We start from the raw sequence: 17,099 nt of genomic DNA on the forward strand, positions 1-17,099 counted from the left end.
TATCTGATCCAGTAACTTCTAGTAACATTTTTCATGTTAATAGTGTAAGGGAGGTTTTAGATAGTAAAGAAATGAAAATCCAAGTTAAAATAAATGGGCAAATGGTTGGTATGGAACTGGATACAAGTGCTTCAGTGTCACTAATGTCCCAGAGTAAGAAAAGTGAACTGCTTTCTGAAGTACCCACGACCAAGCCAGATTTAAAGTTGAAAACCTTTACTGGTGTACCAGTACCAGGACTAAGTATCTGGTGAATGTGGAATATCTGGGGCAGGTAATACAGCTACCTATATATATTGTATAGGGAAATGGTCCTGAATTGTTTGGGAGAGACTGGTTGTCAGGTATTAAGATAGATTGGCATAGTATTCACAGTGTGCAGACAGTTCATAGTCAGGCATCACAGTCACTGTTAGATAAATTTCCAGAACTTTTTAATGAAGGTTTGGGCAAAGCCAAAGGCATTCAAGCCGAATTAAGGGTAAAAGAAAATACGAAACCCAAGTTTTTCAAGCCCAGACCACTACCATATGCATTAAAGGAAGGTGTTACTAAGGAATTACGTTGCCCTCAGGAGTTGGGTGTGTTGCAGAAAATAGATTATAGTGACTGGGCAGCTCCAATTTTACCAGTACGTAAGGCAGATGATGAAATTAGAGTGTGTTGGGACTATAAGGTTACTATTAACCAAGACTTAGAAGCCCCTGAACATCCAGTGCCTAAGGTGGAGGAACTTTTGTGACAGTTAGTTGGTGGAGTGAAGTTTACAAAATAGATCTTTCTCATGCATATCAGCAGATTGAATTAGACCAAAGTTCAAGGAAGTATGTAACCATTAATACCCATTTTGGATTGTACTCTTACTCCAGATTGCGTTATGGGGTGTCAGCTGCTCCCGCTCTTTTCCGAAGTGTCATGGGCAAGGTACTGCAAGGATTGAGAGTGGGATGTTATCTAGATGATTTAATCATCACGGGTAAGAATGATGAGGAGCATCTGACACACTTGGAGGCGGTCTTGAGTAGGTTGCAGCATTATGGATTTAGGTTGCAGCTGGCCAAGTGTGAGTTTATGGTACCCAGTGTAACTTACCTAGGTTTCAAGGTAGATATTGAGGGGATTCACATGGATTCCCAGGCAACTGGAGCAGTAGCTGCACCTCACTCAATGAACAGAGCAGAAATTCAGTCATTCTTAGGGTTGGTTAACCATTACAGGAAATATGTACCCCAAATGTCCACTTTATGCAATCGTCTAAATCAGTTATTGAAAAAGGGAACTGATTTCAAGTGGAGTTTAGAATGCGAAGAAGCATTTGATGAGATTAAGAGAATACATATCTGTCCCCAAATTCTTATGCACTATGACCCTGAAAAACCATTATCTTTAGCAGTAGATTCATCACCAGTAGGAGTATGAGCAATTATATCTCATTATACACCGGAAGGAGAATGACTGGTAGCTTATGGTTCCAGATCACTAACCTCAGCAGAGAAAAACTACTCACAGAGTGAGAGGGAGGGACTAGCAGTTGTTTCTGGTCTACAGAAATTCCATCAGTATTTGTATGGTAGGCACTTTACTTTGATCACTGACAATAAACCCCTGAGTCTGGTACTGGGTCCAAAGAAGAGCATTCCAGCCATAGCAGCTGCCCATATTCAGAGGTGGGCAGTACAACTGGGGGCATATTCACATGACATAAAATGCCCTCCCTCTTACCAAAATCGCAATCCAGATGCTTTCTCTCTCTCGCTTACCACTGAAAGGGAGAGAGCTGCTATCAGATAGACAAGTGTTCTGGACTCAAGAAGCTATAGAACTGAACAAGGCCCAAATCAGTGGATTACCAGTTACTGCTAAGGCCATCAGTAAAGAAACATTATGAGATCCAGTGTTAGCTAGGCTTAAAAGTTGGGAGACAGATGGATGGCCATCAGGACAAGAATGGACCCAGGAGTACAAGCAGTATTATTCAAGAAGAAGTGAGCTGACTGTGGAAGAAGACTGTCTGTTATGGGGTCATCCCTTGTAAGTTTCGGGCTAACTTACTGGAAGAATTTCATATGAGTCATCCAGGTATGATATGCATGAAGGCTTTGGCATGCAACCATGTCTGGTGGCCACAAATAGATCACAATGTAGAAGAAACAGTCAGAGCTTGTCAAAATTGTCAGGAGCAACAGCTGAGAATGCCAGAAGCAGTGGATAACCCCTGGAAATGGCCTTCAGGACCATGGCAACGAGTTCACGTAGACTTTGCTGGTCCTTTCTTGGGAGAAGTGTTCTTCATAGTGGTGGATGCATACTCCAAATGGCTTTATGTGTGTAAAATGGGCTCCACAACTTCAGAGAACACCATTGACATACTACGCCAGATCTTTTCAAAGCAGGGTTTGCCTTTAGAGTTGGTATTGGATAATGATCCACAGTTCGTCTCTGCAGAGTTTATGAGGCAGAACAACATCAACCACCTATGCTCTGCTACCTTTCATCCAAGCAGTAATGGAGAAGCAGAAAGATTTGTATGCACATTTAAGATTGCCCTTAAGGCCAAGAAAGACCAAAAGATGTCCTTGAATAGAAAGTTGTGTGAATTTTTGCTGACATACCGTACAACACCACACAGTGCTACTCGACGCACACCAGCACAACTTATGGGCCGACCACTTCGAACCAGAATAGATGCCGTACGACCCAACTTGACACAAAGATTAGGAAGAAAGCTGGATCAGGGTAAACCAACAAGGCAGATAGAGGTAGGAGAGCTAGTTCTGGTTAGAGACTATAGATCTAGCAAAGCTGGGTGGTCACAGGGAGTGGTTGGTAGAATTTTAGGATCTTGTACTTATCTCATTCGTGTGGGTGACTTAATATGAAAAAGGCACATTGACCAGATAATACAAATAGACAGACCATGGGCACAGGAAGAAGCAGACTCTGTATCAGTGTTACCACAAAGTACTTAAGAGACACAACACATACCAGATACATGTATTCCACTAGCTGAACAACAGGGGAATGCAAATAGTGATAAAAATAGGTTATCCTCGTTTGGTGATGGGCAGCTAGCTTCTGAAGAGGCACAGAGTCAGAGTGCATATTCAAGCAGCACCAAAGACCAGCCCAGATATTTCAGTAGATCTTTCGCAAAACAGCTGTCCTCAGAGAAATAGAAAACTGACAGTTACCCTTAAAGATTATATATTAGAGTGAAATATGGTATACTGTAATGGGATGACAGGCAACTAGAGGCAGGTATAAAGGGCAGGTACTTTATTATTTTGATATACTGTATGTTTACGTATATTTCTGTGCACAATGCTGTATTTGTATTTTCTTTTTTTTTTACTTATTTATTTTTTTGGTATGTAGTTGTTGGTATCATAATGATTTATTTATTTATTTATTTTTTGCAGGTGGGGGAAAAATGATATATACAGTAGGATCTCACCAATAACGCCTAATTGGTGCCAGAAAAATGCCGTTATTAGCAAAAACGCTATTTGCGTGACATTAAAATAAATGTATAAAGGGTTTATTGGTACCACCACTCCAGGACTTTTATCCACTTTTCCCACCTGGAGTCCTCCTATCACTACTTTTTTTTAGCTGAAATAATAAGATTAGTTATTAAATCATCATGAGTAATTTACTGTAAAACTCACCTTAATGGAGTTATGAGGTGTTTGGTATGATGATTGTTTCGAGGCTTGTGCATGGATGCTACTGCATCGTACCCCCTGACCCCTTGCTGGCCTCGTCCCCACTCCTGCCTCTCATGCCAGGGTAACCCACTTCCATCAACACTTCATCAAACCCCATAAAGTCAAAATCTTCAGAAAAGTCCCCAGTGTCATCATCTACTCAACCCTTCTCTGTTGTTCTTCCTCGGCTGGCTAGCTTTGTGAAATAAAGTGAGTGATGAGTGACTGATGGCGGGCATTCACTCAATGGTGATACTGTTTCTGGTATTTTCTTGAAATCTGATTTACAAGTCCAATCATTAGTCATTAATTCTGATGGCTGCTCTCTCTCTGTCTCAGCAGACTTGAGTTGTGGCTGGAGTGCAGACCAGGCATGTTTAATGGTTGCCAATGTTGTATTATTCCAGGCATTGACGAAGAAATTTACGGCCTGTTGAATGTTACATTTCTTCCAGAACACAGCAACAGTCATTATGTTAGGGGTTGCAGGTATGCCAGGTGGAGCAGGTGAGTCATGTGGGGCTGTGGAGGTGGAGGGGGAGGCAGCTTGTGAGTCAGGTAGGGCAATGGAGGTGGAGGGGACAGCAGTGGGCGAGTCAGGGGAGGTGGCGAGGGGAGGATCCTCCATCTCCTCCTCGCTACTGCTCACATTTTCGGCGATTTCTTTCATCTTTTCTTGTTTGTCTGTTCCATTCCTCATCTTTATATGGACATATTTTCACTATAACAACTTGGCATTCATGAAAAAACCGTTATTCAAGTGAATCCAAACGTTATTTTAGAAAATGGGTATCTATTCTAACTTAACGTTATTGCCAAAAACGTTATTGTCGAAATCGTCATTGGTGAGATCGTACTGTATTATTCTATGATTATTGTGATCTTGCACATCACGCACATCATGACCTAGGATCAAGAAGACAGTTTGTAAACAAAGGCCGGAGACTGTCCCGCTGCCTATTCTTCACCTTTATTGGTGACTAGAAGATGAGGACACAACACTTGGTGCATTGTTTCACCCTCTAGCAGCTTATTTCACATCCTTGTCATAACACTTCTTCATTACTAGTACAGTACAGTATTACTGTAATATAGTTTGTTATTACAACTCAATAATCACAATGGAGAGAGGGAAATTGCTGGCCAGATTGGAGTAAAAAGGATAGGAAACATTGTGCCCCATTTACCACTTGGGTCCACTGGTAAAGGAGCATTTGGGTCTTACCATAGGAAAGAGTTTTATTTATTTATTTATTATTATTATTATTTTTTTTTTTTGGGGGGGGGCATGTTAGTGTCATAGAGAAGAGTGCTGATGATCTTGGTTAGGTTAGGTTCAGTTCACTTCATTTAGGTAAATGTTTACCCCATAATTAACTCTCATCTCTGAAGACTTTTTTCTTAGTTTCTTTCTTTTTCGTTTACCCCATAATTAACTCTCAACTTTGAAGACTTTTTTCTTTGTTTCTTTCTTTTTCCTTCTTTGCTATTAAGTTTGGCTGGAAGTCCAATCTAATCTGCATAGTAGAGGGTTCTGCAACAGGATAGGAATTGTTGAATTTATGTGAAAATGATAAAATCACCAAATATATTTGAAAATCAGTCTGCATCATGTAAAAAATACAAATCGAGTTGACTCCGCTGAATGTTATTGCTTAAGCTCTTCAGTCTGATGACTTTATGTACCGTTATTTATTAATTGCACCTGCAGATGACTAAGAAGGATTATTATAGTAGTTGTGAAGGGATTAAATAGGTATTACATACGTAACCCTACCATATTTTGCTTGCAGAGAGACCTCTTCCTGCCTAAAGATACAGTGTCTCACCTGCCTGATATCCGACAGTTAAACATCGATCCCATCTTTCCAAATCGCACAGCTGTCCTGCATCTCCACAACATGGTTCACTCTCGTGCCTTCTTTTTCTCATATATCCTCCAGTCCCGCTTCAAGAGACCTGCAGGTAATGTGCTGTTCTTTGGTTGCAATCTGTTTATTTGACATTTTGCTGTTAACCCATTCAATTCAGTTACATGTTTTTAAATTTAATTCTTGTTGGCCTCACTTTTGATGATTTTATGTAGTTTGGGAGAACAACCCTGTAGTGTGAGCTAGTGGAGGTCTTATGTAACTCCAATTCATAGTCTCTCCTAAGCTGAATAAAGTTTTCTTGTGGTAACATAAATAAAATAAAAATACATAATCAGATTGAAAGGGTTAAGTGTGGTTTACCTGCATTTTGAGATGCCATCTACCTATACAGTGAACTCTCGTATCCAGCATAAAGCTGCCAATGGAATGATGCTGTTAATGTACATAATGACGCTTAGTGACATAATACCATCCACAACTTCCCCAAGGGGGTTCTAATCCCCCTATAAAATCCTATACCTGTACTGAATAACTGTTTAAACATATGGTAGAAAAACACCTTTGAATACTGTAATAAGCATGATAAAATGTCATAGTACTGGTGAAAGAGCGAGAGCCAGTCAGAGAGACGAGTTAGCCAGTCTAACATCATGGTGCCACCACATGTCATATGTAAAACACACACACACACACACACACACACACACACATTATATTTCACTAAAGTCTTGACATAAGAGATGTTACTACACAGATTGTGTTTATCAGTCAGTGGAACAGTGTTATTGGATGGCTGCATACACGTGAGGATGCGACAAGCAACAGTCCACCGGCACTTGTTTACATCCATGGTGACAATTTTTTTCCCCAGCATTGGGCCCTGTCTTCCTTATTCCTCCCGAAACAACAGAATACTGTATTCTGCATTCTCATACCACCTTGTGCAGTTCATTGCAATGACAAAAACAGTTTATGTAACCTCAGCCAAAGACCCAGCTGATTGCAACTTTAAAATTTTGCTCATGGCTATCAGGCCTGGCTGTGCTCAGCTGAGTACCGGTAAATGTTGCCATGTGTTGCTGTTTTCCCTTGTAACAAAACTTCTGTGCTATTGTCACAATCATGTACACACTTCATCACTTCTTTGGTGATGGTACAGTAGAAGATATCCAAACTCGTGTGTTTAGGAGAGAACAGATATTAAAATTGTAAACTTATGAAAGTGTTAGTTCTGCCGCTGTATTCAACTTCATTACAAAGAGGATGTTAATGGAAATGTGCTGGTTGGCTAATTTTTCAAACTTGTTGGTTAAATACTTGTATGTCCTATTTCCCTTGCACAAACTTGTATCCATTTAGACATGATGAGTATTGTATATTTTTCTTTGAGTTGATGTTGTGAACTGTATTTCACATGCCTTTATTTTTTATTTTTTCTATGTATCTATCTATTGCAGACATGGGGTAATCATAATCTGTAATCGTAATTGATTGTAATCGATTATAGAGTTTTGTGTAATTGACTACTTAGGCATTTTTTTCAAAGTAATCGCAGTCGTAATCAATTACTCTCATATTGTAATCGTAATCATGGTTGCTTTTACGATTACAAGGCCCCAGATAAGTTATTCTTCCACAAATACTCGTCAGGAATATAATACTGTAGTTCAGCGTCAAACAGTCAAATATACACCATAGGAATCCATAAGTAATATGAAAACAATTTTTTTTTTTTTTTATGTGTCCAACTCAGGGCATAGGCTTCACAGCCTGCTCTCATGGCCCAGTAGTCCTCTTACATACCATACACCTCTCTACATGTCACCACTTCGCCGCTAACACCCACTGTCCATACTGTATATTGAATACATGCTAGGGCTGCCTAATTCAGGACAGGTGTATTGGTATTAGCGGGGGTATTTTTATGACATGTTGGTGGGTCTTCGGGTAGATCAGTAAAGTTTGATTTCATGAAATTCAAATCCTTATACTGTTCCCTGCCCCAGTGGGGATTTGAACCTGGGTCCAGTAGGACTGCATGCCACCTCTCTACCGTTTGAGCCACCGCCTCCCCCAAAATTGTAGGTTATCACTTAGAAGCTTCCATATAATATCCTACCTAAGCTAGAGTAATATCGCCTGGGAAGATCTCAGTTGGTAGAAAAGTTAATAGAATGAAAGGGTCAAGGACAAAGTGAAGAAAAGTGTTGGTTCTTGAATTATTAAAACACATTTGTATTGGAAATTGGCAAAAAAAAATAAAGGAACATGTTACTGGACATAGCACTGTACAGTATATTTTTATCCAGAGTAACAGTTGCCATAGGTTCTGCAGAGCTTAATCCTATGTTCTTCTTTAGCAGGCATTTCTTATTAAAATGATTTGCATATAAGATATATATCCCTTGGAAATATCAGTTTTATATTACAGGATGATGTTTTTGCTTTTAAAAACTAAATTCAGCTGTTTACTTAATCAGTGTCAAGTATAAAAGAAACGTGCTTCTAATTATTTAGTGCATAACAGTACATGTAATCGTGATTGTAATCTTGATTAATCATAATCGATTACTCTTACTTTTACCGTAATCATAATCGTAATCATAATCTGAAGTTTGCAAAGTAATCGTAAACATAATCGATTACAATACCCCTGTAATCGCCCCATCCTTGATCTATTGCCGGCGCCTTAATTCTGTAAGGGGTGGCCACAAACACATTGCCATCATATTGCCCTGTCCCCTGCCATTTCACCGCCCTGCTCACAGCTCATACCCCCCCTCTCTCATTTCTCTTATTTTTTTTTCATTTGCAGTAGCCTGTTTAAAAAAAATAAAAATTGATAATATCACACAATTTTAAGCATGTGATTAACAATACTTATACAGTACTGTACACACATTGTACAGCTGACACCTGGAGGCAGAGTGTGGCAGGTTAGCAAGGCAGACAGAAAAAGGATAGGCAGACCTAACGAAGTGTGAGGATAGAGATGTGTGAGGCATGCATGAGAGAAATAAAGCAAGACATTCTGGGGCATAAACTCACCAGAGAGTAGCAGGAGAATTTCTTGCTACAGCAAATCCTGTGTGGTTAGTGGCATAAATCCTGTGTAGTTCTGTGGCATAGGAGGTGATATTGCACTAACTTACACCTTTGCCTCTACTCATGCTCCATCCCTTCCATCCTGCATCCAGTTTTCCAATAATCTCCCGCTTCATTTCAAGGGAAAGCGCATTCCTGGTTCACTTGGCAGTATTGAGACATATGCTAACAGAAGGCAGGAGGCCAGTGTGACATGAAGAAGGACAGGGATGATGAAACAAGCGATGATCTCCATCTATACACAGCTGCCACACTGTTTTACAGTAGTGGAGGTACTGCATGGAAGAGCAGCCTTGTGGGAGGGCAGGACCATTTTGGAATGAGATACATGAGGAAGTAAGAGTATGAAATGTATTGAAGTGGAGAGGTATACATAATTAATATTGAACATGAGAAGAAAATTAAAGATTGGGACATACAGGTAAGAAACTAGAAAAAAAAATGGCACCATCAAAAGCAGTTTTGGTGATGAGACTTATGTCAGCGTTTGGGAGATGGGACTCTCGCTGAATGGCGCAGATTTAAAATTTTGGCCTTCCCAAGAATTTCTTGTGGATTTTAAAAATTTGCCCCCTTTTGCTGTGATGGTTAATGATGCATGCCAGGTTTTGCAGGCATGGATATGAGAGTTTACTGTATATGAGACTGGTGCATGCCTGCTGTGCTATTCTTGTTGTTCTGATTTTAGAAAGTTTAGAATTAAACCATCACCATGCCCATACTAGTTAACATGTAGCACCATACTGGCTGACTTGTAGCACCATACTGCCTAACTTGCAGCACCATACTGGCTAACGTGTAACACCTGTCTTCAGGTTTCTGTACCCCATTCAGCCTGACCATCAACAACCATCAAAACCACGCGCCTCGTCCATTTTCTGCCCCACCCACAATGAATTTGTAAGAGAAATCTGTGACTCACACCTTCCCACTTCCAGTCATGCCCCTCATATAGCTCCCATCATAGCAGTGTACTCATCCTTGTCTTCATCCTCATCATCCTTTGTCATGTTTGGCCTTGTTTCCTTGGTTGGAGCCTTTATTTCAGCACGGACTCTTGTGAGAAAGGTTGATTGCAAGATATTACCAGTTATGAGTACCATGTACTGGAGTGTTCATGCATAAGCAGGATTGACAAAAAGCCCACTTTATTTGAAAAAGCCCAACCCACTTGGGTTTTTTCATTTTTTCTTTTTCTTTTCACAAAATAACCTCCCCCCCCCCAAAAAAAAAAAAAAAAAAAAAAAAAAAAAAAAAAAAAAAAAGGCAATGGTGGGTTTTTCAAAGTGTACCATAAAACAAATAAAATAATGTTTATACCTAATTATGGACAGCCCAATTAAACTATACAGTAAAACCTCAATATAATGGACTTCAATGGACCGGACTCGAGGAGCTACTGGACTAAATTCCTAGATATTGGAAAAAGTCCGATAAAGCCAGAAGCAATCTGGTCTGCCTGACCACTTCAGCTATGTTCACAACAATAAGGTAAATAAAAGACATGTTTATCAATGTACAGTACATTATTATTATATATATTATACCATTTGATTAATGGTATATTAATGGAGAGACAGTTATATTAATGGAGAGATAGGCTGACAAATGAGGATATAAAGGAGCATTGTGGTGTGGATGTGGATGTGATAGAAAGTGTTAGGAGGAATACACTGAGGTGGTTTGGCCATGAGGAGAGGATGGAGGGTGAAAGACTGACGAAGAGAGTGTATGTGAGTGAGGTGGAGGGAGGAAGAGGGAGGGGGAGGCCGAGGATGAGATGGAGGGATGGGGTAAAGAGGTATATGAGAGAGGGGGGTGTGAGTTGGGAGCGGGGCAGTGAAATGGCGGGGGACAGGGCGACGTGGAGGCGATTTGTTTGTGGCCACCCCAAACGGGATTGAGGCGTCTGGCAATAGATAGATAGATAGATTAATGTAGTGAAGTTATAACACAGTACAGTACCACGAAGGTAGTCAAAACAGTTTAAAAACCATTCATGCAATCTAGATCAATGTCCGATATATTGGAAAAAGTCTGGATTAGCAGAGGGAAGTCTGGATGTCACTTTTATCTGAATTTTGCATTTTTCAGAATGGTTTGGGCCCCAATTAGTCCATTATAGTCAGGTCTTACTGTAATTTTACACAGTGAGTTAGTGGTATGTGGTGGTGACATCATCCACTCACTCGATGTAGTGCTGCCTACTTCTTCCCTAGCCTTTATCATTCTTTTTCTGTGTCTGCCCTCCTCTCTTCCTATTTCTCCCATCTTTCCTGTCACTTCTTACTGCTTTTCTTTCCTTTACAGGTGGCTTTACATTGAGTGACAAGCCAAATGGTTTCCTGTAAGCCAAGAAACCATTTACAGTGCTGGGTGGTAACCATATAACCAAACCATACGTGCTCCCTACATGTCGGTAAGTTGGTTGGTGGAGGGTTAGTGCCCCTCCCCGTAAAACAAATAACTCAAAGTCAAATGGCCACCCCTTACGGGATTATGGCTTCTGGCAATAGATAGATAGATAGAGTTGAATGAGGGGAATGATCATGTTTTGACTTGTTTGTCTGTTACCCTGGGCAGCCTGCTACACTGTAAAACATATTTCAGCATGAGAGCACACCTTATGAGTTGACAGATCAGTGCACACTACACTGTAGTAGGAAAAGGACTCATTTCCTTTGCTGCTACAACTTCTTCTTACAAGTGAAAAATCACTTCCTTAAGTGAATGTACACATCATCTTAACAGTAATAATAGCCTTGGGGTAACAAATCTAAGTCTAGCAAATAGATCTGTATTCAAAAAGTAGCAATGTTTATAATAAATTTCTTTAGATGATTGAGATTTGGTAATATGACCACTCAGTATACGAGAAACTGATGATACGACCTGGGTATATTAGGGACTACAGTATTTTCGTTGTACGATCTTGAAAATCCAATGATACGATATTCAGTCTGGGGCGAGGTGGGAGGATTGTAACTCAGTCATCCCAGAAAATGCAGTCACCGCTGTTTTCTCTCAACCTCGGATAGAAATAGCAGGACTGCTCAGCTGCAGTGTTGCCAGACGTGCGATAATTATTGCAAAATGCGATATTTTAGCACACTTTGCCATATGCGGTGGCATGCATGTGATAATGTGATAACTTTCATAATTTCATAATCTGAAAAATAAATCAGGGATTGGAAAATTAACAAGTGTACTGTAAGAGTAGTACAACAGTAGGATTTAGTAACTCTTTCGATAACCAGTATTATAATCTGGTAGGTACTTAACAGTTAAACAATTTCAGTAACTTTAATTAATCGCCACATATAAGTATGTTAATTCCACAGTAATTACCGATTGATGTGATGAAATGCATTTGTTTATGAGTGCGACAATTTTGATCATAAAGCGATACTTTTAACGTGCAGGGTATGATAATATGGGTTTGGAAATCTGGCACGGCTGCTCAGCTGGCGACCAGCAGCTTCCCACCTCCAACACAACCTTACCACCTATAGATGAGTGTTATGCATATTTTATATGTTTAATTAATGTGCAGTCATGTTATTTGCATACTATTTGCTCTTTCAGGTTGCTTTCTCTACAATTCAGTAATATAGATATGTTTGTTGCGTTTGGTATCGTATTTTTTAGCTTGAAAACTTGCCTTTGATGGGGTTCTTGAACCCAGCCGATATTTTCCCATTAGTTACGTGTTTTGTTGTACGAGAATTCGTTATACGACTATGCCAAATGGAACCTAACTGCTCGTATCTTTGGACCTCCATGTAACATGACAACCTAACGTTGCATAGGCCTAACCTAACTTAAGTACTGATTATATAACAACTTTACCATAATCCTTACTAAGCTAAAACCATATTTATCAAAAACAAATTTACTGGTAATCCAGAAAGGTTACAAAATCAGCTAATGCAGGATATAAAGTTTACGTTCACTGGATAATTGCCTGAGGAAGTTTACCTTTAATTAAAACTGCAGTACAGTCTTAAGATTTGTTTTCCCCAACCTTAAGGACAGTTATCCATGTTTACATTCATTTATGCTACACTGAATTTATGTGATTAAAAAAAAAAAAAAAAAAAAAAAGTGGGTAAATTAGTGTTTTTTTTTTTACAAGTGGGATGTAATGAAAAAATCCAAGTGGGCAAAACCAGGGCACCCACTTTGGTGCCAGACCTGTGCATATGCACTTTATATATGGCTTCAGTCCTTTGATAGTCCTTCATGAAACTGTGGAACTGCTTTTTGCTTCTAATGTAGCATGCCTTTGTAATTTCACTGTTGCAATTTTTTTTTTTCTTTTTATAAATGTAGTGTTAAGAAATACAGTGCTCTACCAGCTTGATTTGCTTAACACCTCTTCCCGATTTGTGTAGCCCTTTGCTAGGTTTGTAATTATCGATGTATGTCATACCCCACAGTGAATGCATCTGTTAGTGCATCAGAGTATGATCCTGGGTTTATGTATTACTTCCTGTCCACAACGGCTGATGTTGCAGCTAACCCAAAGATCAATGCCTCTGCCATGTACTTCCAACCCCACATGGCTTACACATCCTCATATAAAGGCTTCTTCAACAAAACGCTGCCCCTCTTTGCTCCCAGGGCATTCAGGTGAGATGAAGCTACACAAGGTCAGTTTTTAATTGTAGAATTTAAGGGAAAGTTGTATACAGTAGTTCATCCATCCATCCATCAACCAATCATGTGTTGCCCCTTGAGGAGCATAGAAGCCTGGGGCTAGTCAAGTTGGTCCTGACATTTAAGATGAGAGTGACCAGCTTCACTCATCCCTGAGTGGCATTATGTGAGCAATAAGCACCAACCTCCCCTTGGATATAAATTTGCCCCGGCTCAATCCTGTTGGAATGCCTTAATTACCCACTAAACCACCAGGCGCCATAATTTGGTTATATGGTTTCCACCCAGTGTAGTAAATGGTTTCCTGGTGTACAGGAAACCATTTGGCTTGTCACTTAGTGTAGAGTCACCCATAGGCAGAAGGAAAAGGAAAGAGTGAAGGAAAGAAAGACCGAAGAGGGAGTGTAAAGTCACCTGTAGGCAAAAGGAAGAGAAAAGAATGAAGGAAAGAAAGACAGAAGAGGAAGGAAGGAAGAGAGGAAAGGGCAAACACCCAAAGCAGCACTACATTGAGTAAGTGAATGGTGGGTGCCCCCATCTCCATATGTAAATTATGATGAGGATTTGAGTTGAACTACATTTCATTTATATGATTGGCCAGTTGTGGAATGGTCCATGCATATTATGGCAAAAATTGTGAGCATTGTACTTAATGACCCACAGATTTGAACAGCACTTAGAAAAACATTTGGGAGGTATGGGTGAGGTGTACATTTTTCTCATGTTTTTATTAGTGCATTAAGGTTGACTGCTGTGCGTTTGAGTTTTGAATATGAAAGGTTTGGCCCTCTGGGTAGAAACTCTCACCTGACATACCAAAAATATATTGACTGTTAGGGAAGAACTAGTAGTTTAGTCTTCAAAATCATTCTCCAGAGCTGGGGGGGGGGGAACAGCTTTTTGCTTTGTCTAAAGACCATGTTTCACTTGTCGCAAGTAAGACCTGTATACAAAAAACTTTTAACCACTGATAAATGCCTGTTAAGACTGACAAATAGTTATTAAGCACGAGCAGTACATACACAAAACTTAAATTTTAAGGGTCTTAACAGTTCCGCTAAGCTAGTAGACCTCAGGAGCTCTTCTGTCCACTTAACGGACATTTGCTAATTGATATCGTGGCGAACCAGCACCGACAGTAGCAGCGGCTCTGACATGTTTATCAAGAAAGAAGAGACATTTAATGAGTAGAGTGATCAAGAACTATTAGAGTGATATAAACTGGACTGTGCTGGTATTACAAAGTAGCATTAGAAGGAATTGGCCTATTACTCCTAAGGTGAAGGTGGCAATAATATTACATTACTGGACCACTGGGAGAGTGCAACTGTGTGGCATTGATAATTTTGGCACTGTTTAGCCTAGAGTCAGTTGTGCTATAACTCATGCACCTAATGTGCTAACTTAACCAATTACAGTATTTTTATCAGTTTTAAGAGAAATTATATAAGGAACATATGAGAAGATAATAAAACCACCATAAAGACACATTTGCATTGAAAATGCCATAGAGTAGGCCCCCACTCCTCCAATTTGGGGAGATATGCCATAGAGCACACCGAAATAACCGATTGCCAGTAATGTATCAAACAAAAGTTAAACCCGTGGATCCATATTGAGACAGGTTGGAGGGATGGTTTTGTAATGCTGATGACTGGTTAGGTTAGGTTGGATTAGATTTGGTTAGGTTAAATTAGGGTAGGTTAAGATTGGATGGGTTGAATTAGATCAGGTTATGATAGGATGGATTAGAAAGGGTTAAGTATGTATAAGATGGGTTGGATTTGGTTAGATTAGGATAAGATTGGTTGAATTGGGTTAGGGTAGGATATGATAGGTTTGACTGGGTTAGGTTAGGTTAGGTTTCACTGCTGTATCGTGGTAAGGGCTGGTTTATTGGTGTATATACTGTATTGTAGATAATGAGGTAGGTAGATTACTAGAGGAGAAGGGAGAAAAAGTGAGCAGATGGAGAGAACACTTTAAGGAATTGTTGAACAATGAGGATGGAAGTCATGCGAGTATAAGTGGCTGGGGAATGGCTGGGAGAAGGAGGGAGGTGAGAAGACAGGAAGAAATCAGTAGGATAGAAGTTGGGGAAGCAATGAAGAAAGTTAAATTGGGGAAAGCCCCAGGAATTGATGGAGTGTGTGGTGAAATGTTGAAGCATGAGGGAGAGATAGTAGTAGAATGGATGTGGAAGATGTGCAGATTGGCCTGGGAGGAAGGTAGAGTTCCGGAGGATTGGAAGTCAGGTATAATTATTCCCTTGTACAAAGGAAAAGGGGAAAAAGAAGTGTGTGGTAAGCATAGGGGCAATTGTCTTCTTAGTATAATAGGAAAAGTGTATGGTAGGATACTTATTGACAGAGTTAGGGAAATAACAGAGGAATTGGTTGGAGAAGAACAGGGAGGCTTTAGGAAGGGAAGAGGTTGTGTAGATCAGATATTCATTCTTAGATCTTTAGTGGAAAAGTTTCTAGAGAAGGGAAAGAAGTTGTATGCGCTTTCATGGATTTGGAGAAAGCATACGACAGGGTGGATAGACAAGGATTGTGGAAAGTAATAAGAGTAAGTGGAGTAGATGTGAAGTTGTTGAATGCCGTGAAGAGTATGTATGATGGTGCTAAGGCTGCAGTGCGTGTGGATGGTGAACTGAGTGAATTTTTCTCTTTGAAGGTTGAGTTGAAACAGGGATGTGTCATGTCTCCATGGTTGTTCAATTTGTACATGGATGGGGTAATAAAAGAGGTACAAAGTAGGGTTAGTGGATGTTGGAGCAGCCCTGATGAGAGAAGGTAGTGTTTGGAAACTCCCTGTACTGTTGTTTGCAGATGATACTGTGTTGTTGAGTGAAGACAAATGGGAGCTGCAAGGCTTGGTGGATGAGTTTGGGGGAGTGTGTAAGAAACGGAATTTAAAGGTGAATGTAGGGAAGAGTAAAGTGATGGTCTTTGAGAGAGGTGAAGTCAGTGAATGTACAGCGAGGTTGGATGGTGAGGAATTGGAAAATGTGAGTACGTTTAAGTACTTGGGTAGTGTGATGAATAAGGATGGAGGTTTGGAGGGTGAAGTGCTTGAAAGGGTACAGCAGGGACAAAGAGTGCTTGTTCCTTGAAAGCAGTGATAAGAAACAGGGAAGTGAGCGTGGAAGTGAAAAAGGTACTACATGACAGTATTGTGATACCAGCTCTAACGTATAGAAGTGAAGCTTGGACGTTGTTGGAAGGACACAAGTCAAGAGTGAGAGCAGTGGAAATGAGTTATTTAAGAGGAGCCTGTGGAGTCACATGGAGAGACAAGCTGACAAATGAGGATATAAAGGAGCGTTGTGGTGTTGATGTGGATGTGATAGGAAGCGTTAGGAGGAATACACTGAGGTGGTTTGGCCATGTGGAGAGGATGGAGGGTGAAAGACTGACGAAGAGAGTGTATGTGAGTGAGGTGGGGGGAGGGGGAGGCCGAGGATGAGATGGAGGGATGGGGTGGAGAGGTATATGAGAGATGGGTGTGTGAGTTGGGAGCAGGGCAGTGAAATGGCGGTGGACAGGGCGATGTGGAGGCAATTTGTTTGTGGCCACCCTGAACGGGATTGAGGCATCTGGCAATAGATAGATAGTTAGATAGAGGTAGGTGGGGGCACTCACAATCCACTCACTCAGTGTAGTGTTGCCCTTTCCTCTCCTTTATACTTCTGTCTTTCTTTCCTTCATTCATTCATCTTTCTTCTGCCTACCAATGACTTTACACTCCC

At 40.3% G+C, this 17,099-nt stretch overlaps 1 protein-coding gene across 1 annotated transcript in view; it reads left to right on the top strand.

The window, feature by feature from the left end:
• Nucleotides 1–17,099, top strand: part of LOC145399841 (uncharacterized) — a 93,048-nt gene that overhangs the window by 15,070 nt on the left and 60,879 nt on the right. Inside the window, exons 2-3 of the mRNA XM_080272414.1 lie at nucleotides 5,501–5,672; nucleotides 13,126–13,318. Of these exons, the coding sequence (XP_080128540.1) occupies nucleotides 5,501–5,672; nucleotides 13,126–13,318 (365 nt within the window). The remainder of the gene's footprint in view (nucleotides 1–5,500; nucleotides 5,673–13,125; nucleotides 13,319–17,099) is intronic.

The sequence above is a fragment of the Coenobita brevimanus genome, chromosome 6 (assembly GCF_032717465.1).
Source record: "Coenobita brevimanus isolate Jiangsu-jjx chromosome 6, ASM3271746v2, whole genome shotgun sequence".
NCBI classification, from domain to species: Eukaryota; Metazoa; Arthropoda; class Malacostraca; order Decapoda; family Coenobitidae; genus Coenobita; species Coenobita brevimanus.